This window comes from Odontesthes bonariensis, chromosome 1, assembly GCF_027942865.1.
Source record: "Odontesthes bonariensis isolate fOdoBon6 chromosome 1, fOdoBon6.hap1, whole genome shotgun sequence".
NCBI lineage: Eukaryota > Metazoa > Chordata > Actinopteri > Atheriniformes > Atherinopsidae > Odontesthes > Odontesthes bonariensis.
The window spans coordinates 41,885,222-41,911,462 of record NC_134506.1 but is presented as its reverse complement, the minus strand read 5'-3'; the positions used below and the strand labels follow the sequence as shown (position 1 = coordinate 41,911,462).

The window sequence follows — 26,241 nt, the reverse complement described above, 5'->3', positions numbered from 1 at the left end:
CACACAACCGGGGAAATGACACTTCTGTCTCCGCTTTCATTCAGCTTGTTGTTTACCTGTCGTCTCCATGGCGACCTGGTTTATTCACTGCAGATCGGGTGGTGAAACGTTATTTTTATTAAATTAACGTGCTTCAGATGCGCATAACTACACAGAAACGACTTAAGGAAGTTTATCCGTAAACTGCTCCTTTAATTGGGCCTTTGGTGTTTTTATCTCATTGTTCCAGTTTAACCTGACTGAGCCTTAAAAGCTTAAAAGGTCTTTTTTTAGGACTTTGAACTTTAGAATAAGAACTCCTCTGCTTTAAAGGGATAGTTCGCCTCTTTTGACATGAAGCTGTACGACATCCCATATCAGCAACATCATTTATGAACATCTTCTTACCCCCTGCTGCGTCCTGTGAGCAGAGTTCCAGCCTCGTTTTGGTGTTGATGAAGGTAGTCCGGCTAGTTGGCTGGGGTTTAAAAAATAAAGCGTTTTGCTTCTCAAAACAATATGCGTTAGAAAGAGTAATACATTGGCATCTCAAAATCGTTCTCCAGGAAAAAGTCAGACCTCACAATCGCTTGGCGCTATTTTCTCTCCCTTGGTATGTTTTCTAATTAACATCAAGTCTGCATTGATTTTAAAAAGCTTCACCACTGTAGCAAGGCAAACGATCTGAAATATTATCTTCAAACCCTGTATTTAAAACAAGTGAGTGGTTTTCTAAAGTGATAAAAACTTACTTTATTTACCAGACACAAGTCCAAAGGAAATGATCTTTAATGTAGGAACTGACCAGCATCGCTGTGTTTAAAAAACATACCTTAAACACGTGAAAAATGATGTGCACCAGCACACTGAAACATCGAGAGAGGAAGCAAAGAAAAACAGAAAAGTTTAGAGAACGTTCTGGAAAGATTCTGACAGGCGAGGGTGTCAGGATTGGGTATAAAAGAAGCATCAACCCCCCCCCGATACTAAACTCTGTCAGAATCATCAATGATGTAATCAGCAGAGATACGAAGGGAGAGAAAATAGGGCCAAGCGATTGTGAGGTCTGACTTTTTCCTGGAGAACCATTTTGTGATACAAATGTATTACTCTTTTGAACGCATATTGTTTTGAGAAGCAAAACGCTTTATTTTTTAAACCCCAGCCAACTAGCCGGACTACCTTCATCAACACCAAAACGAGGCTGGAACTCGGCTCACAGGACGCAGCAGGGGGTAAGAAGATGTTCATTAATGATGTTGCTAATATGGGATGTCATACAGCTTCATGTCAAAAGAGGCGAACTGTCCCTTTAAGTTTAAGGGTCAGGTAGTTGATCACTAAAGCAAAGAAAGCGAGACAATATTCTTTGTAGTTTGGGTGTTTTAACTACGAATACGCCACATTAACAGCAGTTAGAGGAGAAAACTCAGTGAGCTGCTTCTGTCCATCTTTGTCCTTTTTTAGTCTTCTTAAACCCTGAAAAGAAAGATGTTTTACTCGGTTAGTGCTTCTGATAACCGTCTGGATGGATGTTGTGCTGTTTTCTGTGTCCTACCTACCCGCCCAGAGTGCCTCCAGCTTGGGTGTAGTATTTGTTGTAGTCCAGCCGTAGCAGCAGCTGAGCCAGATCAGAGTTGATCTGATGGTTCCTCACGCTCGACAGGATTTTGAACAGCAGGGACGACTGACGTCTGAAACCCTGAGATTTCACAGCGTTAGCTTATTCAAAAAAAGAAGCATCAAACGTTTAGACGATATTCAGCAGTCAGTCGGTCGGACGCTACCTTAACCAGCAGGTCCAGCTGAGCAGCTCCTCTCTCATCCAGCGAAGCCACGTTCTGACCGACCAGCGAGCAGAAGTTCTGACACAGCTCCAGGATCTCGTTCAGACAGTGGAACACCTGAGGGCAGAAGCATTGGAAACGGATCACTGAAGTATCACCAAGCCAGAGATACTCATTATGCAGCTCGCACACACTGGAAAAAATGCCCCTCCAAAAATAAGTAGAAAAACAACAAAGAAAAGACGTTTTTGCTTGAAATAAGATGTGATATTTAGGACTTTTCAGATAAAAGTGATCTTGAAATTAGCTTAAAAACCTCTTCAAATGAAAAAAAAAAGCTTGTTTCATATGAAATATGACTCAAAACTATTTGTTTTCAAGACTTTTTCATTTAACAAGATATTCAAGATGTATTGTCTTCAATCAAGTTCCTATATCTGGCTGAAATGTTAGGCAGTTGTGTCTTATATTAAGTGTAATGAGATACTCAATGAGACAAATATACTTGGTAAGATTTAGATTTTTTTCCAGTGTAGTAGCTTATAACAATATGGTAACAATAACAATACATTTTTTTCAAATAACACACAGCGAATACTGCACAGTATTAAGTATTTTTATTAAGTATTAATTAAGGCTTAATGGTGTTTCCTGAAGGGGGCACTGCACTGGAAAAAAAATCAAAGTCTTACCAAGTATATTTGTCTCATTTCTAGTCAAAATATCTCATTACACTTAATATAAGACACAACTGCCTAACAAGCACCATTTCAGCCAGATATAGGGACTTGTTTGAAGACAATACATCTGGAATATCTTGTTAAATGAAAAAGTCTTGAAAACAAATTGTTTTGAGTCAGATTTCATATGAAACAAGCTTTTTTTTGTCATTTGAAGAGGTTTTTAAGCTAATTTCAAGATCACTTTTAACTCAAAAGTCCCAAATATCACATCTTATTTCAAGAAATCTTGACAAGCCGATTTTCACTAGTTCCATTGGCAGATTTATTTCTTATTTCAAGCAAAAACGTCTTGTATTTGTTTTTTTTTTTTTAAACTTATTTTTGGAGGGGCATTTTTTCCAGGGTGTTAAACCTGGCAACGCAGCCCGCTTAAACCACCGTCACACTTGACCGCAGAGCACGCTAGCTCCTTTAGCCAGCGCGAGATGCAGCCACAATGGATCATTTTTTAATTAGAAAAAGGGGCAAAAACCAGCACAAAAACCAGAACAAAAACCAGCACAAAAACCATGCTCATCCTGAATGTCTCACTATGATTACAACAACAAACTACAAATACAACATGAAGAAAGTCAAGGACATGCAGGCCAGCTTCAGCTCACCCCAGTATTAAGGTAAATGTGGTCTTAATTGAAAATGTATTGGCTGTGTTGTTTCTTTTTCTGTGGGATGTTTTATATGTAGAAATGCATATTTGCAAAAGGGGACTTTAGTATGTTGTTGTAAAAGTGGCTCTTCCCTTGATTTTGCTGCCAATGTGGCTCTGGTGAAAAAAATAGTGAGTATCACTGCACTAAAGTAGCACTAAAGTATCACTAAACCCCGTGTGTTTGCTAAAACTAACTGTCAAAAACTTAACAAAGTGTGTGTAAACAAGATAAATGAGACAAGCAGCTGATCATCAAATCTCCCATCAGCTGTGAGATCTGACATCAAGTGAAACATTCTGTCTAAAACAGACACTTTCTCCCAAAGTGCTGCTCTTTAGAGCGTAAAGTTACAGATTTTTGCCTTTGTGAACAGCACAAGCTGCACAACTCGCTCTCAGTGGGGAGTTTTCCTCTCATCTGGAGGCTTCCAGCACAGAAAGTGTGAGTCTGTTGGGTGAAAAGTGAGACCGCTGTAAAGCACCTTCCCATTATGTTGTTGTAAAGAAAAAAAAATATGATAAATTACTACATTACCACGATTTTTAAGACGTTTCCAAAGTAATTTAATGGTTCCTCGCACAAAATCCTCATAAAAATATTCAATTTATAAGAGGGAACCTGCTCCAATGTCACTCTTGAAGCCAACAGATGTGCATTTATTTAGGTAGAAGCCTCCAAATAACAAGAAAAAAGCCAACAGATGTGCATTTATTTAGGTAGAAGCCTCCAAATAACAAGAAAAAAGCCAACAGATGTGCATTTATTTAGGTAGAAGCCTCCAAATAACAAGAAAAACAGCCAAGAAGACCCATAGAGTCCATCTGAGAACAGTTTTGGTTTCTGAACCATGTTTCTGCATCACGTAGCACAAGATGAGGTTAGAAAATGATTTTTTACCGGCTTCAGGAGGATGAAGGACTGAGCGAGCAGGTTACTGAGGAAGTGGTCGTGGGCCAGTCGGATGCTCTCAAAGTCTCTGGTGGAGTTGATCTGCTGAAGCAGCTGAGAGAACTGAGACTCCAGAACGTCCACCTGGAGACACACGGGGGAAGTTAAAACTGCATATGATTGTTTTTACTCAACTCAACTTTATTTATAAAGCCCTTTAAAACAGCCGTGGCTGAAACAAAGTGCTGTACATGAATAACAACACAAAGTATAAGGCATAAAAAAGTAAAAACAATAATAAACAATAACAATTTTAAAACAATAAAGCAAAAAGAGAAACAAAGTCTCATGCTGGGTTAAAAGCCAGGGAATAAAAATGGGTTTTAAGACGAATTTTAAAAATGGACAGTGAAGGGGCTTTTCTGCACTGCAAAATCTAAATCTTACCAAGTATATTTGTCTCATTGAGTATCTCATTACACTTGATATGAGACACAACTGCCTAACAAGTACCATTTCAGCCAGATATAGGGACTTGTTTTAATACAATACATCTGGAATATCTTGTTAAATGAAAAAGTCTTGAAAACAAATTGTTTTGAGTCACATATCACAAGAAACAAGCTTAATTTTTAGGTTTTTTAGCTAATTTCAAGATCACTTTTAACTCAAAAGTCCCAAATATCACATCTTATTTCAAGAAATCTTGACAAGCCGATTTTCACTAGTTCCATTGGCATATTTTTTTGCTTATTTCAAGCAAAAACATCTCGTATTTGTTGTTTTACTTATTTTTGGAGGGGCATTTTTTCCAGTGCAATTTGCCGGTCCAATTTAAAACATAACGTAAAGCCGTAACTGGGTCCAGAATCATTAAACGGACGAGGGCACAATATTCTGGTACCTGTAAGTAATACTGCAGGTTGTCGATCAGGAAGGCCATGTGGTTGCGGAGTCTCCACTTCACGGCGTCCGTCTGGCTGGACTTCAGGTGTTTCCTCCTCATCTGCAGAGCCCAGCAGTGCTGCAGCTGCGACTGCACCCGCCGCAGGCTCAGCAGGTACCGGAACACAACGTTGTACCTGTCCGCACGGGGGAGGAGCAAACGGGCGGCGAGCACGGTGGTCAGCGCGAGCGCTCAGCGTAAAACACAAGGGGGGCGATAACCAACCAAAGAGGTTACGTACTTCTCCAGGACGGCAGGAGTGAAGAGGATGTGCAGCGGCCACTGGACCTTGTAGGCGAGGCCGAGAGCCGCCCATCCTGTGGGAGGAACCTCACGGGGAGAGGAGTCCTGGGGGGGGGTGGCCCCGTCCCGGGGGGCCGAGGCCTCTGAAAAACAGGCAAAAATGAATATGAATACGAGTCTTTTTAAACTACCCGATAAGAAAAGTCCACTTCCGAGCTTCTTCATAACATTTGTGGAAGTTATCAACGGAGCTGGACCACGACTGGCCCCTAAACTGGTTGAAAAAAAAATCTCAGTTTGAAACGGTTAAAGGGATAGTTCGCCTCTTTTTGACATGAAGCTGTATGACATCCCATCCTAAACACACTGGAAAAAATGCCCCTCCAAAAATAAGTAAGAAAAACAACAAATTAAAGACGTTTTTGCTTGAAATAAGCAAAAAAATCTGCCAGTGGAACTAGTGAAAATCGGCTTGTCAAGATTTCTTGAAATAAGATGTGATATTTAGGACTTTTGAGATAAAAGTGATCTTGAAATTAGCCTAAAAAAAAAAAAAAAGCTTGTTTCATACGAAACTCAAAACAATTTGTTTTCAAGACTTTTTCATTTAACAAGATATTCCAGATGTGTTGTCTTCAAACAAGTCCCTATATCTGGCTGAAATGGTGCTTGTTAGGCAGTTGTGTCTTATATTAAGTGTAATGAGATATTTTGACTAAAAATGAGACAAATATAGTTGGTAAGACTGATTTTTTTCCAGCATAATATCATTTATGAACATTTGCTGCGTCCTGTGAGCAGAGTTCCAGCCCCGTTTTGGTGTTGATGAAGGTAGTCCGGCTAGTTGGCTGGGGTTTAAAAAATAAAGCGTTTTGCTTCTCAAAACAATATGCGTTCAACAGAGTAATACATTTGCATCACAAAATGGTTCTCCAGGAAAAAGTCAGACCTCACAATCGCTTGGCCCTATTTTCTCTCCCTTCGTATCAATGCCTGCTGTGCAGACCGAGCAGCAAACACCGTAACAGGCGCGGCAGGCGGCAGCAGGCAGTGATACGAAGGGAGAGAAAATAGGGCCAAGCGATTGTGAGCTCTGACTTTTTCCTGGAGAACGATTTTGTGATGCAAATGTATTACTCTGTTGAACGCATATTGTTTTGAGAAGCAAAACGCTTTATTTTTTTAAACCCCAGCCAACTAGCCGGACTACCTTCATCAACACCAAAACGAGGCTGGAACTCTGCTCACAGGACGCAGCAGGGGGTAAGAAGATGTTCATAAATGATGTTGCTGATATGGGATGTCATACAGCTTCATGTCAAAAGAGGCGAACTATCCCTTTAAAGTGAAACCACTGGACGGCGCGTGTCACCAAATAACAAAAGGACGTAGGAGCAGACCTTTGTTGTCTTTTCCCTGGTAGTCCACAGTCAGGTGCAGCAGAGGCAGGAGGTTGTCATCATCCAGAAGCACTTTGTGAGCCGCCTGCTGGAACGCCACGTTAACGTCTGTGAAAAGAAGGAAATATTTTACCATATTAAACATAAAAGTTTCTCAATGAAAAGTGCAAAATTTGACAAAAGAGATGAGGACATCCTGGTCAACATGCAGTTCTGTTCATGCACGTATTCCAGTTACAGCAGATTTCCTAAACTAATCGTATCCCAACTTCAGATGCAAAGTTATGGAAAAGGAGACTCAGCTTAGAGAACAGACGGTTTCTGAACAAAGGAAACAATTTACAAACAACAACGTGGCCACCGCTGTGCGACAGGGATGGGATACTCGATTCCTTTAACTGACTCGAGTTTTTATGAGTCATTCACTAAAGTGAATCGGGTATTTGAGTCACTTGAATCAATCACCCAGAGTGTGCGCCACGGAGTGTAAAAAAAGTTCCAAATCATTGTGAAAAAGGCTAAAAACCAAGAAGTCTCCACGGCGAAACATTTATCTTTCTTTCTTTCTCTCGAAATAAATTTAAATAACCCAAACAGCCAATAAATTAACATTCAGCGCGTATTCAGTAATAAAATGTATGAAACTGTGCACAAATAGAACATTTAAATAACCTAAACAATAGTGCAAAAATAATAAAATTCTAACGTTCAACACTGCACCATTAGAATAAAATAATTATGTACAGAATGAATGAACTCCGGCTTCCTTCAAAATAAAGCCGGGAGGGAAAGGAAGCGAGTGAGCTGTGAACGAGTCCCGAATCACGAGTCCTGAATAATGAGTCCTGAATCACGAGTCCTGAATCACGAGTCCTGAATCACGAGTCCTGAATAATGAGTTCCGAATCATGAGTCCCGAATACCTAGTCCCGAATCACGAGTCCCGAATAACGAGTCCCGAATAACGAGTCCCGAATAACGAGTCCTGAATAATGAGTCCCGAATCACGAGTCCCGAATCACGAGTCCTGAATCACGAGTCCTGAATCATGAGTCCCGAATCATGAGTCCCGAATAACGAGTCCCGAATAACGAGTCCCGAATAACGAGTTCCGAATGGCGAGTCCTAAATCACGGGTCCCAAATCATGAGTCCCGAATAATGAGTCCCGAATCACGAGTCCCAAATCACGAGTCCCGAATCACGAGTCCTGAATCATGAGTCCCGAATCACGAGTCCTGAATCATGAGTCCCGAATCATGAGTCCCGAAAAATGAGTCCCAAATAACGAGTCCCAAATGGCGAGTCCTAAATCACGGGTCCCGAATCATGAGTCCCGAATAATGAGTCCCGAATACCTAGTCCCGAATCACGAGTCCCGAATAATGAGTCCCGAATCACGAGTCCCGAATCACGAGTCCCGAATCATGAGTCCCAAATCACTAGTCCCGAATCACGAGTCCCAAATAATGAGTCCCGAATAGCGAGTCCCGAATCATGAGTCCCGAATAACGAGTCCCGAATGGCGAGTCCTAAATCACGAGTCCCGAATCATGAGTCCCGAATAATGAGTCCCGAATCACGAGTCCCGAATCACGAGTCCCGAATCACGAGTCCCGAATCATGAGTCCCGAATCACGAGTCCCGAATCACGAGTCCCGAATCACGAGTCCCGAATAACGAGTCCCGAATAACGAGTCCCGAATAACGAGTCCCGAATAACGAGTCCCGAATCACGAGTCCCGAATCACGAGTCCTGAATCATGAGTCCCGAATCATGAGTCCCGAATAACGAGTCCCGAATAACGAGTCCCGAATAACGAGTTCCGAATGGCGAGTCCTAAATCACGGGTCCCAAATCATGAGTCCCGAATAATGAGTCCCGAATCACGAGTCCCAAATCACGAGTCCCGAATCACGAGTCCTGAATCATGAGTCCCGAATCACGAGTCCTGAATCATGAGTCCCGAATCATGAGTCCCGAAAAATGAGTCCCAAATAACGAGTCCCAAATGGCGAGTCCTAAATCACGGGTCCCGAATCATGAGTCCCGAATAATGAGTCCCGAATACCTAGTCCCGAATCACGAGTCCCGAATAATGAGTCCCGAATCACGAGTCCCGAATCACGAGTCCCGAATCACGAGTCCCGAATCATGAGTCCCAAATCACTAGTCCCGAATCACGAGTCCCAAATAATGAGTCCCGAATAGCGAGTCCCGAATCATGAGTCCCGAATAACGAGTCCCGAATGGCGAGTCCTAAATCACGAGTCCCGAATCATGAGTCCCGAATAATGAGTCCCGAATCACGAGTCCCGAATCACGAGTCCCGAATCACGAGTCCCGAATCATGAGTCCCGAATCACGAGTCCCGAATCACGAGTCCCGAATCATGAGTCCCGAATCATGAGTCCCGAATCATGAGTCCCGAATATCGTGTCCCGAATAATGAGTCCCGAATAACGAGTCCCGAATCACGAGTCCCGAATCACGATTCCCGAATAATGAGTCCCGAATAACGAGTTCCGAATCACGAGTCCTGAATAATGAGTCCTGAATCACGAGTCCCGAATCACGAGTCCTGAATCACGAGTCCTGAATCACGAGTCCTGAATCACGAGTCCTGAATCACGAGTCCCGAATAATGAGTCCTGAATCGTGAGTCCTGAATCGTGTGAAGCAGCTAGTTTCTACAAGCCGGGAGGGAGAGAGAGGGAGCTGTGAATGAACGGCGAGTCCTGTGAGCAATTGTGCGATTAGCTTGATACTATTACGCAATTGCAGTTAGAATAAGAGTTGTGTGGCATGTCTCCTCTTTACAGTTAGCTGGCAGTAGCAGCGGTGAGTCAGTGAACGAGTTAATGGAGACAGATGCTGTGTTCGAAACCGCATACTTCTCCTACTTCTCCTACTTCTCCTACTACTCATACTAACTTTTTGAGTTAGTATGTGAGTTTGAGTATGCGAGAAGTTCCCGGATGCATACTAGATTCTCCGAAATGTTGGGTATGCATCATGAGGTTACTACTCATACTCAAACTACCCAAGATGCAACGTAACGTGACGTCGCCGATCGTCATTTCCTGTCAAAATGTCAGTTTCAAGCTAGCTACAACGAGGGTAGGTTCACTTCCTGTTTTCAAAACAAAAGCACCAATTGTATGGTAATGGCTTTCCCTATGATAAAAGGCAACGGGTATTTTATTTTGTGAAAATAACCGGAAGTGCGTTGCTCACTGCGGCTAGCTTTAGTAGCGCCGAATTCGTGGGAACAAAATTGTAAATAGCCGGTATTTTGTCAGGTTTTCAACACGTTGGGGATCTAAACGACTACTTTCTCGAATGAAAATGTTTCAAATGTTGCAAAAGTTTACAGAGTTTAGAGCTTAAGAGAAATCAGCTTCAGGCCGGCTGATTTCAGCTCGGGCAGGAGCGAAATGCATTGTGGGTAAACGCTCTGCATACTGTCTGATCGATCAGTATGCAGTATGGAAGTATGTAGAATGCAGTATGGAAGTATGGAAGTATGGAAGTATGGTAGTATGGTAGTATGTAGTATATAGTATGTAGTATGCGGTTTCGAACACAGCCATAGAATCGTAACTCTCGAGTCAGTAAAAAGAATCTCGAGTTTTGAACGATTGACTAGTGCGACAGAATCGCAGCTCAGGCGGCGACTTTGAGCCGCATCGTCATCTCCTTAAAGCCTTGGTACTGTGCCGACCGACCGACCAATCAACCGGCAGACGGTTCATTCCACAGAACCAGACAGTCCTCCACAAAGACTCAACCCAGCGACTTCAACCAATCAAAGAAGCCCAGCCTGTCCGAGGTCACATACGGCCATATTTACCGTGCTCAGTGACGGCTGTCGGAGGGGTCTTCAGCATGTGCTGCGCGAGGTCGATAAAAACCTGGTAGAGCTCCCCGCGACCCAGCAAGTAGAAGTCTTTGATGATCTGGAGAAAAATAGGTTGGTCAGCTGACTTTGTAATTACTAATGATGGAGAAGCAAATGTGTGGAGCACAAACCTTGAGCTGCTCGAGCAGATCTGCCTCTTCCACCATCAACGTCCACAGATGCTGAAAGTGTCAAATAATAATAATTATTATTAAGTTAAGTTCACAGAAACACAGCAAGAAAAATGTCAAAGGCTTACTTAAAGGGATAGTTCGCCTCTTTTGACATGAAGCTGTATGACATCCCATATCAGCAACATCATTTATGAACATCTTCTTACCCCTGCTGCGTCCTGTGAGCAGAGTTCCAGCCTCGTTTTGGTGTTGATGAAGGTAGTCCGGCTAGTTGGTTGGGGCCACAAAAATAAAGCGTTTTGCTTCTCAAAACAATATGCGTTCAACAGAGTAATACATTTGCATCACAAAATGGTTCTCCAGGAAAAAGTCAGACCTCACAATCGCTTGGCCCTATTTTCTCTCCCTTCGTATCACTGCTGATTACATCATTGATGATTCTGACAGAGTTTAGTATCGGGGGGGTTGATGCTTCTTTTATACCCAATCCTGACACCCTCGCCTTTCAGAATCTTTCCAGAACGTTCTCTAAACTTTTCTGTTTTTCTTTGCTTCCTCTCTCGATGTTTCAGTGTGCTGGTGCACATCATTTTTCACGTGTTTAAGGTATGTTTTTTAAACACAGCGATGCTGGTCAGTTCCTACATTAAAGATCATTTCCTTTGGACTTGTGTCTGGTAAATAAAGTGAGTTTTTTTCACTTTAGAAAACCACTCACTTGTTTTAAATACAGGGTTTGAAGATAATATTTCAGATCGTTTGCCTTGCTAAAGTGGTGAAGCTTTTTAAAATCAATGCAGACTTGATGTTAATTAGAAAACATACCAAGGGAGAGAAAATAGGGCCAAGCGATTGTGAGGTCTGACTTTTTCCTGGAGAACCATTTTGTGATGCAAATGTATTACTCTGTTCAACGCATATTGTTTTGAGAAGCAAGACGCTTTATTTTTTAAACCCCAGCCAACTAGCCGGACTACCTTCATCAACACCAAAACGAGGCTGGAACTCTGCTCACATAGATTAAAATTCTTCTCATAGAGTATCTCATTACACTTAATATAAGACACAACTGCCTAACAAGTACCATTTCAGCCAGATATAGGGACTTGTTTGAAGACAATCACATCATGAATATCTTGTTAAATGAAAAAGTCTTGAAAACAAATTGTTTTGAGTCATATTTCACATGAAAGAAGCTTTTTTTTTTTTTTTACATTTGAAGAGGTTTTTAAGCTAATTTCAAGATCACTTTTATCTGAAAAGTCCTAAATATCACATCTTATTTCAAGAAATCTTGACAAGCCGATTTTCACTAGTTCCATTGGCAGATTTATTTTGCTTATTTCAAGCAAAAACGTCTTGTATTTGTTGTTTTACTTATTTTTGGAGGGGCATATTTTCCAGTGTATTTAGGATGGAAAAATTGACCTACCAAATAAGACTCCAAAAAGGACAAATTTTATCAAATCTGGAACAACTGGATTTCATTCACAGCCCCCACGAGAGCAGACTTCATTTGATCTCACTGGTAATATTGCTTTGTAATTTACTCATTTTATCTGTGACTGATTATCGATGTTTATCTCTAAGAAAGCAGCGGCGGGGAACCCCTCCCCCAGGTTTTTTTGTACATAGTTTTGTAACTGTTCTTCCTTCCATGAAGTTATATTAGAATTATCTATAAGTGAACTTGTGAGCCTCCTCTGGTTCTACTTATCTTGGACAATTTATCGACACAGGCTTTAAACGGTTAACTGTGTTTCCACCGATGCTACTCTTGTGCAGGTCTCTATGTTATCATAGGAGAGTGGGCTCTGCAAGGGACAATCATAGTCTGACCCACGATTTGAGACTGTACACTCCATGGACTCATATGCCCTGATGAACGGTGTAACTCATGTTCTGGATTTAAAACAAGAAAAACTGGAATGTCATGTGGCTACTTGACTTGTGAAGTCATGCAGATGTATTCTCATGTCCAGTCCAAATAAACATACAATTTAAAAAATTTTAATTAAATTAAAGATTAAAAAAATAAAATGAAAATAAAGAAAATAAATAAATAAAATAAAATAAAATAAAGAGATAATATGGACTATTTAAACTCACTTCTGCCACTGTGCTCCTGATGCGATCGATTAAATTCTCAAAGTCCACCAGGCTGAACAGAGGCTGCTGCTTGAGTCTGTGCAGCTCGGCAGCAAAGATGTCCTCCTGGTGTTTCAGTATGGAGCCTGAGAAGACAGAACAACGACGGGTTCAGCTGTTTTAAGAGGCACACTGGAAAAGATGCCCCTCCAAAAGTAAGTAAGAAAAACAACAAATAAAAGACGTTTTTGCTTGAAATAAGCAAAAAAATCTGCCAATGGAACTAGTGAAAATCGGCTTGTCAAGATTTCTTGGAATAAGATGTGAGATTTAGGACTTTTGAGTTAAAAGTGATCTTGAAATTAGATTAAAAACCTTTTCAAATGAAAAAAAAACTTGTTTCATATGATATGTGACTCAAAATAATTTGTTTTCAAGACTTTTTCATTTAACAAGATACACTGGAAAAAATCAAAGTCTTACCAAGTATATTTGTCTAATTTCTAGTCAAAATATCTCATTACACTTAATATAAGACACAACTGCCTAACAAGTACTATTTCAGCCAGATATAGGGATTTGTTTGAAGACAATACATCTGGAATATCTTGTTAAATGAAAAAGTCTTGAAAACAAATTGTTTTGAGTCTTTTCACATGAAACAAGCTTTTATTTACATTTGAAGAGGTTTTTAAGCTAATTTCAAGATCACTTTTATCTCAAATGTCCCAAATATCACATTTTATTTCAAGAAATCTTGACAAGCCGATTTTCACTAGTTCCATTGGCAGATTTTTTTGCTTATTTCAAGCAAAAACGTCTCGTATTTGTTGTGTTTTTACTTATTTTTGGAGGGGCATTTTTTCCAGCGTATTCCAGATGTATTGTCTTCAAACAAGTCCCTATATCTGGCTGAAATAGTACTTGTTAGGCAGTTGTGTCTTATATTAAGTGTAATGAGATATTTTGACTAGAAATGAGACAAATATACTTGGTAAGACTTTGATTTTTTCCAGTGCACAAAGACACACGGTGCAGATCTACAGTACAGTACCGGCTCTGGACGGGCTGTGGTTGTGGTTTTCAAACATCTGTACGGACTCTCCGACAAAGAGGATTTTCTCGGCCACTCGGATGGGAATGTAAGAGGGAAGCATCTCAGTTCGCAGAGAGAACTGCTGGAGGGACGGCGCCAGCATGTTCTCCTCCTCGATCAGCCTCTGCGTGGACAGACGGACACAATGAAAGCCGACCTTCGGTCCAGCGCCGGTGCAGGTCTTTCTGTTTTAGGTGCAGCTCTCACCAGGTCCTGTAACTCTCTGAGCTGCTTCCCGCTCAGGCCTCCCAGTCCCAGGTCTTCCTCCTCCTCCTCCTGGTTGGCAGCGGCGCCTCCAGCGCTGGGACCCTGCTTCACAAAAAACTCCTCGCTTTGGTCCAACAGCAGTCCGTGCAGCATCCACGCTGCAAGCTGCTTGTACATAACACCGTGGCAAACCGCCAGAATCCTGCAAAAATACCCCAAGAACACAAAGAAAGAGCGTTTGATTTTTGCACCTCAGTGGGACAAAAGGATTTAAACTTTTGAATCTAATTAATCAACATGATTTCCCTGAATAATCACGATTAATCAATTTTTTTTTTCTTTTCTGGTTCCGCAGCAGACAGCAACATACTTTTACAAAATAAAAGCCTGTGCGCAACAGACTTTTACAAAATAAAAGCCCGTGAGCAACAGACTTTTACAATAATAAAAGCCCGTGAGCAACAGACTTTTACAAAATAAAACCTGTGAGTAACAGACTTTTACAATAATAAAAGCCTGTGAGCAACAGACTTTTACAAAATAAAACCTGTGAGCAACAGACTTTTACTAAATATAACCTGTGAGCAAAAGACTTTTACAAAATAAAAGCCTGTGAGCAACAGACTTTAAAAAATAAAAGCCTGTGAGTAACAGACTTTTACAATAATAAAAGCCTGTGAGTAACAGACTTTTACAAAATAAAAGCCTGTGAGCAACAGACTTTTACAAAATAAAAGCCTGTGAGCAACAGACTTTTACAAAATAAAAGCCTGTGAGCAACAGACTTTTACAAAATAAAAGCCTGTGAGCAACAGACTTTTACAATAATAAAAGCCTGTGAGTAACAGACTTTTACAAAATAAAAGCCTGTGAGTAACAGACTTTTACAAAATAAAAGCCTGTGAGTAACAGACTTTTACAAAATAAAAGCCTGTGAGCAACAGACTTTTACAAAATAAAAGCCTGTGAGCAACAGACTTTTACAAAATAAAACCTGTGAGCAACAGACTTTTACAAAATAAAAGCCTGTGAGTAACAGACTTTTACAAAATAAAAGCCTGCTAGCAACAGACTTTTACAAAATAAAATAAATAATAAAACCTGTGTTAATGCGCGATAAAATATTTTTCGGCGTTAAATAATTAACGAGCTAACGCGATAATAACGAGTTAACTCGCCCAGCCCTAATTTAAACACAGACAGCAAAGATAAAGAGATAAAGAAAGCTTGTGATAGTTCGTTATAGTAACAGCAGCAGCGACAAAGTGTCCCATGAGCACGCAATCTAAAGAAGAAGGGTCGTGACTAAGAGTAAAAGAACTGAACACGATAAACTGCTGAGAGACATCTAAACGCATCGCAATGAAGCGCATAAAGGTGGGAAGTGCCCACAGCAAATGTGTGACACTTCAAGGTATCATGTCAACAGAAGTTATTATTCAGAAATCCTCTGAACTCACTTTTCTAAAGCCATGCGTACAGGAGGCAGACCCCCACAGCTGTGCTTGTACACCGTCTCCAGGATCTGACATCCGTGGATCTGAAGCAGCACAAACATCTCCGTTACTCACGTGGTAATAACTACATTTTACATCATCATATAACTGATAATATATGATCTTTTCAATATATGAATCAACAATTACATTAATAAGTTTTGTTTAGTTGGGTTCTGTTGATCTATTCTTAAGGCTTGTGCAGAAATATTAAACAAATTCTGAAAGAGTTCATTAACTTTTCCCCACACGCAGCAGCTGTTGCAGCTCATCTATAACCCACAACACAGTGTAAACGTCAGGTTTGACATGAAGTTACACCAGTAACTCTTAAAACTATGGGGTACGTTATATTTTAAGGATTTGTTAGTTAAAATATGAAAAGCATGTGCGTATCGAGCTGTGGGGGGACTTTGTGGAACAGTCTGGAGACAGAAATAAAACAAAGTGCAAATATAATTCTGTTTAATAAAAAGGTACAAAAAATATTTTTAAACAAGTACATGTAAGAGGAAGGACGATGAGGGATAAATATATGAATAGAATAGGGTTAATTGTTATATTGTAATTTAATTAGTATATGGTATATATTTATTTATGGGTATAGTTGTGAATATGAATGTATATATATATATATATATATATATATATATACATTCATATTTACATTTATATTTACAGGTATATGTGTTTAGTATATATTTATTTTTGTGATTATATATTTATTTAGATATTTAGGAAGTGTATATATGGCATATATTTATATAGGTGTATTGTAGTTAGGATATTTACAAACTGAAGAGTAGTTTAAAAGGGGTGGGAAACTAAAAAACTATTGTACTTCTTCCCATTCCTTTTTGTGGCGTTTTGTTATGTATTAGCACTTTTATATGATTAAATTATTTTTGATATTTTTTTTATTTCTCTTCTTCTTTCTTTTGTATGTACAAATAGTTACATACATTTTCTTTTTTATACATGTTAGAAAATAAAAAAATCTATCAAAAATGGTGTAACGTTGTTTTCTAATCTCGTACGAGAGCTGCAGCTCTTACTCTGTGGGGGATAAAATGAGCTTAGGTTTCCAATGAAGGCGTGTTCTGTATCCATTCCTTACTTTTTGTGATTTTATTGTCTCCACCACCACCATAACAGAGGGAAACAGCAACTGAAACTTAACCCAAAAAAAAAGCACAGCGTTAAACAAACTGAACAAACATTTATTTACAAATTTGTTGACCGAATTACCTGATCAAGCTTGTAATTCACGTGAGATATTGTCAGATGTGGATCCCCAAGGAACTGAAGCATACACAAAAGGTAAATAAGCATCCTGTCACAGGCTTTGTGAAGCATTTACAGATGGCTGCATCATCATCATCTTACCTCCCGTTCAAGGTCCAGCAGGGCCTGCCTGTACGGCTGCAACATGGAGTCCAAGCCGGTGCAGAACGCCCGCAAGTAAATCCCATTAAGTCCAGTCTGGTTGGGCTGGTTTGTGTGATGTTCCTACAAGTTGAAGAGAATGTAAATGTACTTTATTTATACAGCCCTTTACAGACAATCCTTACGGCGTACCAAAGTGCTTTACAGCAGGTAATAAATAAAGAGAAGAATAAGTAAAAACAAACCAAAACAATAAAAGAACAGTGAAAGCAATAAAATACAACAAAATCGATTGAGATAAAATAAGATAAAAGTGGCATCATACTACTGGGTATTAAAAGCAATTCTAAAGATCCTTGAGAAGTCACAAGTCACCAGAAACTTTATGATTTGCCTCACTACGTTTCTTTATAAACAGGTCAACCATGAGTTGGAGAGAAAATCGGATGTACCGACAGCTCAATTTCAGGTGAAATCCTGAAAATTGTGATCTTTTTTTAGGATGTGGACACTGAATTCTGCTTTGAATTAACACGTAAATATGTGTACAAATGCTACAAGGGATCAGAACTCACTTGCTGATGAACATGGCCGGTGTGTTGCTCTATGAACTCTGTAAAACGGATGTAGTCCGAGCCCAGTTTACACAGTCGGTTGAGCACGCTGGTCTCACTGGGGTGAAGGAAGGGCAGGTCCTGGGACACCTGCGGGTGAAAAAATGAAGTCGTCCAGCTTTTCCTGTAAAAAGGTCTGCAGAGTTGCACAGTTCACCCCAAGGGGAGTTTACAGAAAACACCTACTATCTGATAATGCCTTACACAGTTACAAAAGACACAATACAATGTTATTATTGTCTGAAAACTTTTGCAGACTGGGAAACAAGCTGTTTATAATTTTTACATGAATAATATATTAAGAAGTCATGTTATGTTTTTTGATTATTTATATTTCTTTAATTATACTGCATTAGTATGTGTTTTTTTTGTGTGTATGATGAGTACATATACTTTCAAAGATGAATAGAAGGAGACATGCTGCTATTTTATATAGTTTTATAACCGGAAGTGACGTGTCGGGAGGACCTATCTTTTTGGGTTGTTTTTTTAATTTATTTTAAATTAAATTTATTTTACTCCCTGCATCATATTTATTGTACTAGCATCTAAAATTCTCTTTTATGCGGACATTTTATACCTGCTTTCTTGGCCGGTACAACCTGGAAGAAGAGTTCCAGGACCTTTGTGGCTAAATAAAGGAAATAATAAATAGATATTTGTCCACAGAAATAATGGAGGACTTACGAAACAGTTAAAAATCAAATAAATGTAACTTAGTAATGAAAGAGCAAATACCCTGCTGCTTAAGGTCGAATTAATCTAAGTATAGTTTTAATTATTTGACATTAGACAATTGGATTAACTTCAGTTTTTATAGCGGAAAGATAGCAACGCTAATCCACCGTTTTATATCTTTATATTTATAAAATATCTTGGCAAAACCTCGTAACTTTAATTCAACAGCAGCAAACCCAATACTATCAATTATAACCTGTTAAAAAATATGTAAATATACAAGAGAAGTATATTAGCTAGCATGTTGAATCACAGGTTTTCTGCATCAAAGCTGCAGTTTGCTTCAGTTTTACCTGCAAACATGTTCGTTTATTCCATGTAAAGATCGTCCCCGGATATCCACTTAAAGCCAGTAAGAGCTCGTGGATCATGTTAATTCACTCGATTAAAACAATTAAGAAAACAACGTAGATATACTCATTCATAGTCCAAAACAAACCGCCATCGTATGAGCTTGTCGCAGGTTGGCTACGTAAGCACGCAAAACGTCACTGGACGAATGCTAACGTCAAATTCGCGGCTGTTAGCAAGTAGCTTACGCGAAGTCATTTGCGCGTGTCGTTTATGTACATTTTTTTTAAAAATTACATAATTAAGAGTAGGTGTTCTTTTATTTCGCAATGCTTTAATAACTTATCAACGCAACATTTGCGTTTTTGGGGTGTGTAAACCTAAGTGACCGTTGGTTAGCATGATAACCGTAGCCTACGTTAAACTTATGGGAAATGTAGTTCAAACCGTTGCCACTTTTGCGTCATCACTCGGTCATGTAGCTAGCTAGCAACGCATCGCAACAGAAAGATCTCGGTATGTCGTAGTTTCTAGATAAATGAACGTGTACAAGCTGTATAAGCGACAGAGAGCTCGTTACTCGTTGTAATTAAGCTTGATACTATGTTGTAGTTATTAACGTGACTTCTGGTGTAGCTGGTGTCACTTGACTTGCCGTTTTGCTTAACTTGTCGTCAGATATTATTCACTCTGAAAGTGGTAATCTGAAAAAAAATAACAACGTTTTATCTTAACTAACGTTAGATACTAGCCAGGGATTTTGGTAGCAAAACAGTAGTGGTCTAAAACGTTAACTAGGTGGTAAACAGCCACACCAAGCCTTCTGCTGGTGTGTAAATCCTAAATTTCCTTGTTGAAGTTAGCTAGAGTAACTTGGATGCTGCATAAATTAAAGCAGAAGTTTGGGTTTACTCTGGTTGCTTTTTTCAGTGCAGGGATGGCGGAGGAGAGGAGAGGAGAGGACACAGTCTCAGAGTACCTGGGCCAGAACCCGGAGCTGGCCCAGTGGGTGGAAACATTCAGAGGCTACTGTGAGACCAACAAGCAGTGGTGTGCCCGGAGGGAGTTCCTCCTGAGGAACATGGAGGGCTTCCCCACGGTGGAGCCCGGGGTCACCAGCAGCAGTCTGGACAGGCTGCTCTCACTGTCCATGGTCTGGGCCAATCACATTTTCCTCGGATGCAGGTAGGACACACAAAGTAATTAAGTGCATTTCCTCAAGGTATCAAAGCTCTGGGAACCAGGCGAGCAGCCTGTACTTTACTGTATAGGGTAAAGCAGTAAAGCAGTGGTTTCCAGGTGTTTTTGGCTTCTCATTCTTTACAAATCGGTGAAGTTGGAGCATAACAACTCTTCCAAAAATGCCGTATAGTGTGCAGAGGTGGGTAGAGTAGCCAAAAATTGCACTCAAGTAAAAGTACTGTTACTTCAGAATAATATGACTAGTAAAAAGTAGTCATCCAAATAATTACTTGAGTAAGAGTAAAAAAGTGCTCGGTGAAAAAACTACTCAAGTACTGAGTAACTGTTGAGTAACGTCTGATTTATTTGTTAAGACAAGCATTCAATCAGACAGACAAAGATACTAAATAATCATCTTTAGGCCAATTAGAGTTCATCCAATTGATAAAATAAATTAAAATGAACCAATTAAAGCTGCAGTCGGCAACTTTTTTTTAGTCATATTAGCTTGAACTGTCATGGGATTCTGGAAGTAGAATATTAAATAGGCTGTTTAGGAAAAATCCCGAATTCTGTTGCTCCCTCTGAAGCCTGTAATCGTGCTTGCAAAAATCGAGCGCTCCCGGCTGTTTTTAACCAATCACGTTAGGTTTATTATTGATCTATTATCTGAGCAGAACAGTCACCAACCACGTCTTCCATGCTGAGCGTGAGTCTGCCCCCAGCTTGTGTGCGCGCACACTGGTGTGAACTCACGTGCACAACCTCGTCCACAGAGGGGGAGGGACCTGAAAGTTGTATCCGCTCGAATTTTCCGACTTTAGACTCGGAATTTTGAAAACCTGCCGACGGCAGCTTTAATACAAATCAGTTTAAATTAAAATAATCCAGGTAAATTCAAGTACTTCAATAAAAAATAAAAGAGACTTGAAATGTTTAAAACATCTGTAACCCATATGTAACCTAAAAAACAAACATTCACCTATCCATGGGGAAAACGGATTTAGGAAACTTAGCGCTACATGTTTCCTCAAGTTAGATGTTGAGTTTCTGCTGAAATGTGCGTTTGTTTTGGTTGACACAGAAGACACATAATGTAGTTGCTGTTTCTCACTCTTTGTAAGGTAAACATGCTTTCAGTATGAGACCTCGTCTGCGTCTTCATTTCCCACCGTTGGTTCTGACATTTTTCATCCATTTCTTTGTTTGTTTGCTACGACTGCTAATGCTAAAGCTAACCCGTCCCGCCGCTGAGATTGAGTACGGTCACGTGACCAGACTGCACGGCTGCGTCTGATTGGTGGAACACAGTCAGGTGGTAGAGCCTTTGGTGGAAGTCTCTCTCTCTGTCAGAATAAAACATTAAAATGAGGCGTACGCGGGGGGATAAAAATAATGAGGCGTAGAATACCAAAGAGGTAAGAAGAGAAGTAACCAGCTCATTGTAGCCTAATGTAGCGGAGTAAGAGGACAGTTTCTGCTGCACACATCTACTCAAGTAAAAGTAAAAAGTATACAGATTTAAAACTACTCCTAGAAGTATAATGTTTTCAAAAACATTCTCAAGTAAATGTAACTCGTTACTACCCACCTCTGATAGTGTGTTAAAACAAAAAAAGAGATTGGTTGTGTCCAGACCTTTTAATTTGTTGATTCCACTGAGTTGTTGGGCATCATGTGAGATTCCTTACGATGTCCAAAACCTTTGTGTGAATCCATATTTTATATATCAGGAGGGATTTTACAGCCCCGTGCTGGCATAACTTTCTCATTCAGCTGTGGTGTACAGAAAAAAAAAGTGGAATATTTCACTTTGCTGGATGTAAGAAGCCTTCTGAACATCGGTGTATAGAGGCTGCTAGAAAGTAATAAAACTGATTCTAACTGAACTGTTACTGAGGGAGAAGTCTGCTTTGTTTGTCAGAACTAATCAGAAATATAGTGGAAGACATTAGGGAGTTTCTTTGTAAACGGGTGTGTATATCAGTAAAGAAGTGAATAAAAAAGACCTCCATTGCTGCTCTGAATGCTCCTAATACTCGTTTAATTTCATGTTATACCACTTAACTATATGACATTACATTTTAATAGAATAAAAATGACATTATTTTTCAATTAAGATTGAATTTTATTACATTTTAAATAACTTTTATGTAATTTTATTTAAGAAAATGTCATTTCTAATTAAAACAAAATAAAAAAAAATGGGACTTAATTCAATCAGTAAATTTAATTTATGATCAATTATCTTAAATAATATAACATTTTTTTATTTTTTAACTGCAGTATCTGTCATTTTTTTTCAAGTATATCTAATTATAGTTCTATGTATTTTTTACTTATAAGACCGTTTTATATGAGATTTGATTTATTAAATTTTCTTAAATTAAAATGTAATGATATTTCATTTTAATGTATTTCAGTATATTTAATTTAATTAAAACATTTGGAATTTAATTGAATTTAAAATGTAATTTCATCAGGTATATTTGATATCCTTTATTTAAGATTTAATTTAAAAAAAAAGCTTAATTTTGTGGGATGTGATGTATATATTTATAATATTTCACTTTTTATTTAGTTAAAATGACATTAAACTTAAATATAATTAATTCATTTTTGTGTATTTTTACACATACTTTAAAGTAAATGAGTTTAGTTACATTTTTAATTGAATTTAATCAAAGTTTACTGAATATAAAGTATTTTTAAACCTCTGTACTGATACTTTGACTCTTCTTCTCTCAGTTACCCAAAGCCTGTCATGGATAAGATCGAGGAGATGGGTGACGGGATAGTGGTCAAAGACCCTCCTGTCCACAAAGCCACGGCCCGGGGAAAGCGGAGCGCCACAGCTGGTAATGAAGTGCACAGCAGCACACGCTGGAAGTGTTCAGAATGACCGAATAACAGAAAACTGATGTTGTTTAACCAGTTTAAGATACGAGACAAACAACCACACATGCTCACACTCACTCCTAAGGACCATTTTAGAGACACCAATTAACCTAACATGCATGATTTTGGACAGAGGGAGGAGAATTACCCTTGCTCAGCTCATTAGGGACCGAGCAGTGAAACTGCAAGGAAGGCGGCCATTTTGGATGAAAGATGCGTTTTCGTGCCATTTTTGCCCGATTCCACGCCTTGCATATGATCGAACTCGTCCTACAGATTTAATGCTACAAACTTCAAACTTGGCCAGGTTACTCTCAAGACATGGGCGGAAAAATTCATGGCGAAACCTTCCCAAACTCTGAGCGGTGTGGGCGTGGCCAGGCGGAAAATCATGTGATGGCGTTTTTGATTTGAAAGCCTTATCATCATCGCAAGGTCATGAAACTTGGCACACACGTCCACCCTGACGACCTCGTACATATGTAAAGGGTGTCGTGTGTGGGCGGGGCAAAATGGCTCAGTGGCGCCCCCTAGAAATTGCAGGGTTCTAGCTAGCGCAAATTAGCGTCACGGACCGCTACGCTTATTTTCAATACAGCGTAACGGCATTTTGTCTGTATTTATTTGTACAATAACGCCAGATCAATGCCATTTTCACCTTTCTGACAAACTTGACACATTTTTCGCGATGGCAGCCAAGAAAGGTTGCGCAGCCTGTCAGTACAACCGCAGACGAAACTGTAGCTCCAGGCAGAGGCACGCCGCGTCCGCGGCTCCTAGAATCTCTGGTAAGAGTGCTCCGTAGCCACGGTTACTCACACACGCAGAAGCGCACACGTAAGGGGATTCGGCAGAAATCATGTTAGAATAGCTGTAGCCTATTTTAACCCGTCCCTATTTGAAGTAAGCAAAAACGGTCAAGGTTGCTGTGCTTTTTCAAAGCTTCTTACATGCAATATGTGATGTGCTGATCAGGTTATCATTTAAGCTGAACGTTATGTCTAAGTTTTAATGTCTTCTGACAAGGTCCGTTATGAAGGTAACACTGCAGCAAAGACGGGAACATCTCCCATTAAGACTTTATTGTTTTTAAAGTACAATTTCTCCCTTTGGGTACCCCTAGAATGGCCAATTTTTACCTTAAATTTCCAAAATCTCCACATTCATCCTAGCTAGAACCTTGAATTGTCAAAAACCCCTCCGCATTGGGGTTATTATGTGCTCGCACGTACGCAGAGGGTATCGTGCTTGTGGGCAGAGCTGCGCGGATACGACGTCCATCACATATGCCAACGTGCGCACATCTCGTTCTTTCTCCTACCGATGTTGAACGCACTTATTGTAAGTCGCTTTGGTTAAAAGCGTCTGCAAAATGACCGTAATGTAATGTAATGTATTGTAATTTAGCCAATAATCCGATCCTTTCAGAGCCTCTGCAGCTGGTTATGGATAAACAAAGCACCGCAGCAGGTTTTCGGTGTAATTACCTCGAGCAGTTTGTTTTCTTCACACCCACACCTGAAGCCCGAGTCTGTTCCCTCATTAAACGCTGCTTCTTGTGCCGTCCTCCCTGCTGTGTCCTCCTTTACAGACGCTGACGCTGACGGCTGTGTGAAAAGAGCCAGATGTGGAGCTCGGGCTGCGAGCCAGAAGTCGGGACCTCCTCCCCAGGCTCCAGCGGAGCACCAGCCCTTCTTTAACCGCCTTTATAAAGCCGTGGCCTGGAAGTTGGTGTCGGCGGGGGGCTTCGGACCCAACTTGGACCACTTTGAAATACTGCGGAGCTGCGTGGAGTCGTGCAAACAGACCCTGACGTGCGTGTTCGTGCCGCTGAAGGACATCGCAGGCCTGCCTGCCGGCCGCACGCAGAAGGACGGCCACGTGTGCGAGATCCGCTGTCAGACGGTCTACATGGGCACCGGGTACGGGCGGGACGAGTCCGCCGCCAAAGCCATGGCTTCCAAAGAGGCCCTGAAAGCCTTCCAGGGACGAAAAGTGACTGTAAAGATCTGCAGGCGGAGGTTCAAAGGCAGGGACGTGGAGGATTTGATGCTGTTGGACGAACAGCCTCGCACTCAGGGCTTCCCCCCCGCGCTCAGCTACCCGTTTCAGGGCGAGCAGCTGGAGGACGGCTCCTCTTAGAGCGCCTGGAGAATCATAACGTGTGTCGGGACCAGACTGTGATGCAGCTAAACCTAGACTCGAGAATATTTTGTTAAACATCTTTTTGCCAGGTCACCAAAACGGCCCTCAATCTGCAAAGAAAACAAAAAAAACCTTCACGATTCATTTCATTTTCAACCACTTTAAGTTTCACAGACTTTTATCGACTTAAAGCGAGCTGCGTGCTGCACGTGTCATCGGTTGGCCGCCGCAGTGAGCGCCACCGTGACATCATTTGGTGTCCTAATCTCAGCTGAAATGTTTTTTTTTGGAGAATTGGCTTCGTACGGTTCTCTTTGTTCGTCCTTGTTCACCTTCGGGGTCTAATCGATGACTATTTGTGTCACAGAGACTCACATTTAACTCGGTTTCTTTTGCAGTTTCGATGACTAACTCGTCACACAGAACTCATACAGTAACTTTTTTTCTAAAGTTTGATTTTGTTAGTTTGACGAATTAAGAACAAAAAAGACAAAAATTAAGCATTAAAGCGATTTGTTTTCATCTAAATATCAGATTTTTTTGTTTTTTAGTGCTCATTAACCGTTCCCTTTGCATTCTGATGCCCTTAATGACCTACAGTTTGTTTCTGAGCAGGACTTTTTCCTTTCTGGTGCCTCTCGTGTTTTAGTTTTCTTCTCTTCTTTAATTGAGCTTTGGGGAAAAACATTGAATTCAACTGTAAACATTTGTGTTTTCTCCAAAAGTTTGTTTGTTTGTTTGTTTGTTTGGGGGGGGGGCGCTCCAGTCGGTCTCGATGTTGTGAAACTGGGACGAATCGGCCTTAATCTGCTGAAAAGGTGACGCAGAAAAACTGCTACCTGACTCAAAGGTTTTAATTGTAGTTCGCTGAACTTTAGTTTTCCAGCTACAGTAACCATCTTATTGTACAAAAAAGAAGTAAATTCTAAAGATTTTATTTATTTTCATCCTAAAAGTCGACTGCTTTAAAACCGCTGTCAGTCGTGAGAATATTCTTTTGAACGTACTGTGTCAGTTCTGACGTGTTTGAGGGTGAAGTGCTGCTGTAAAGTGTTCCTTTGTTCCAGTCTGCGTTGACGCTGAAACCAGCAGCAGCAGAAAGATGTTTCATGTTGTCGTACTTTTACACCAGTGGTCCTGTTTCTACATATTTTTAAAATAAAATTTAACCAAAAAAAGTGTGTGTTTGGCGTCTTCTTGCACCACGATTCTGCAGAGCAGGGGGAGTCGGTCCTGGATGTTTTAGGGCTGGGCAACGATTAAAAACTTTAATCTAATTAATCTCATGATTTCCCTGATTAATCACATTTGTACGCAAAATCCAAAAATGAATCCAAAAGTAGTGTATAGCTTTTAGCATTTAGCTTTATTTTAAATGTGCTGCCATATGAATGAAAGTGCCATAACATTTGTTGTGCAAACACACTTT

At 40.2% G+C, this 26,241-nt stretch overlaps 2 protein-coding genes across 2 annotated transcripts; one reads left to right on the top strand and one right to left on the bottom strand.

Annotated features, from left to right (window-relative positions):
- Window positions 1-1,244: 1,244 nt before the first annotated feature.
- Window positions 1,245-18,753, bottom strand: tubgcp4 (tubulin gamma complex component 4). The gene is made up of 18 exons (XM_075472451.1): window positions 18,590-18,753; window positions 17,520-17,648; window positions 16,945-17,067; window positions 16,807-16,860; window positions 16,676-16,732; window positions 15,523-15,602; window positions 14,063-14,264; window positions 13,814-13,979; window positions 12,781-12,905; window positions 10,669-10,719; window positions 10,490-10,595; window positions 6,637-6,744; window positions 5,235-5,379; window positions 4,952-5,129; window positions 4,057-4,191; window positions 1,767-1,883; window positions 1,542-1,681; window positions 1,245-1,458 (listed from the first exon to the last, which is right to left on the bottom strand). Exons 1-18 carry the CDS (start codon window positions 18,665-18,667, stop codon window positions 1,452-1,454), a joined length of 2,001 nt encoding a protein of 666 aa, XP_075328566.1. The 5' UTR covers window positions 18,668-18,753; the 3' UTR covers window positions 1,245-1,451.
- Window positions 18,754-18,931: 178 nt separating this feature from the next.
- cdkn2aip (CDKN2A interacting protein) lies at window positions 18,932-25,982 on the top strand. The gene is made up of 4 exons (XM_075466943.1): window positions 18,932-19,103; window positions 19,518-19,772; window positions 22,518-22,627; window positions 24,259-25,982. Exons 2-4 carry the CDS (start codon window positions 19,525-19,527, stop codon window positions 24,807-24,809), a joined length of 909 nt encoding a protein of 302 aa, XP_075323058.1. The 5' UTR covers window positions 18,932-19,103; window positions 19,518-19,524; the 3' UTR covers window positions 24,810-25,982.
- The last annotated feature ends 259 nt before the right edge of the window (window positions 25,983-26,241 follow it).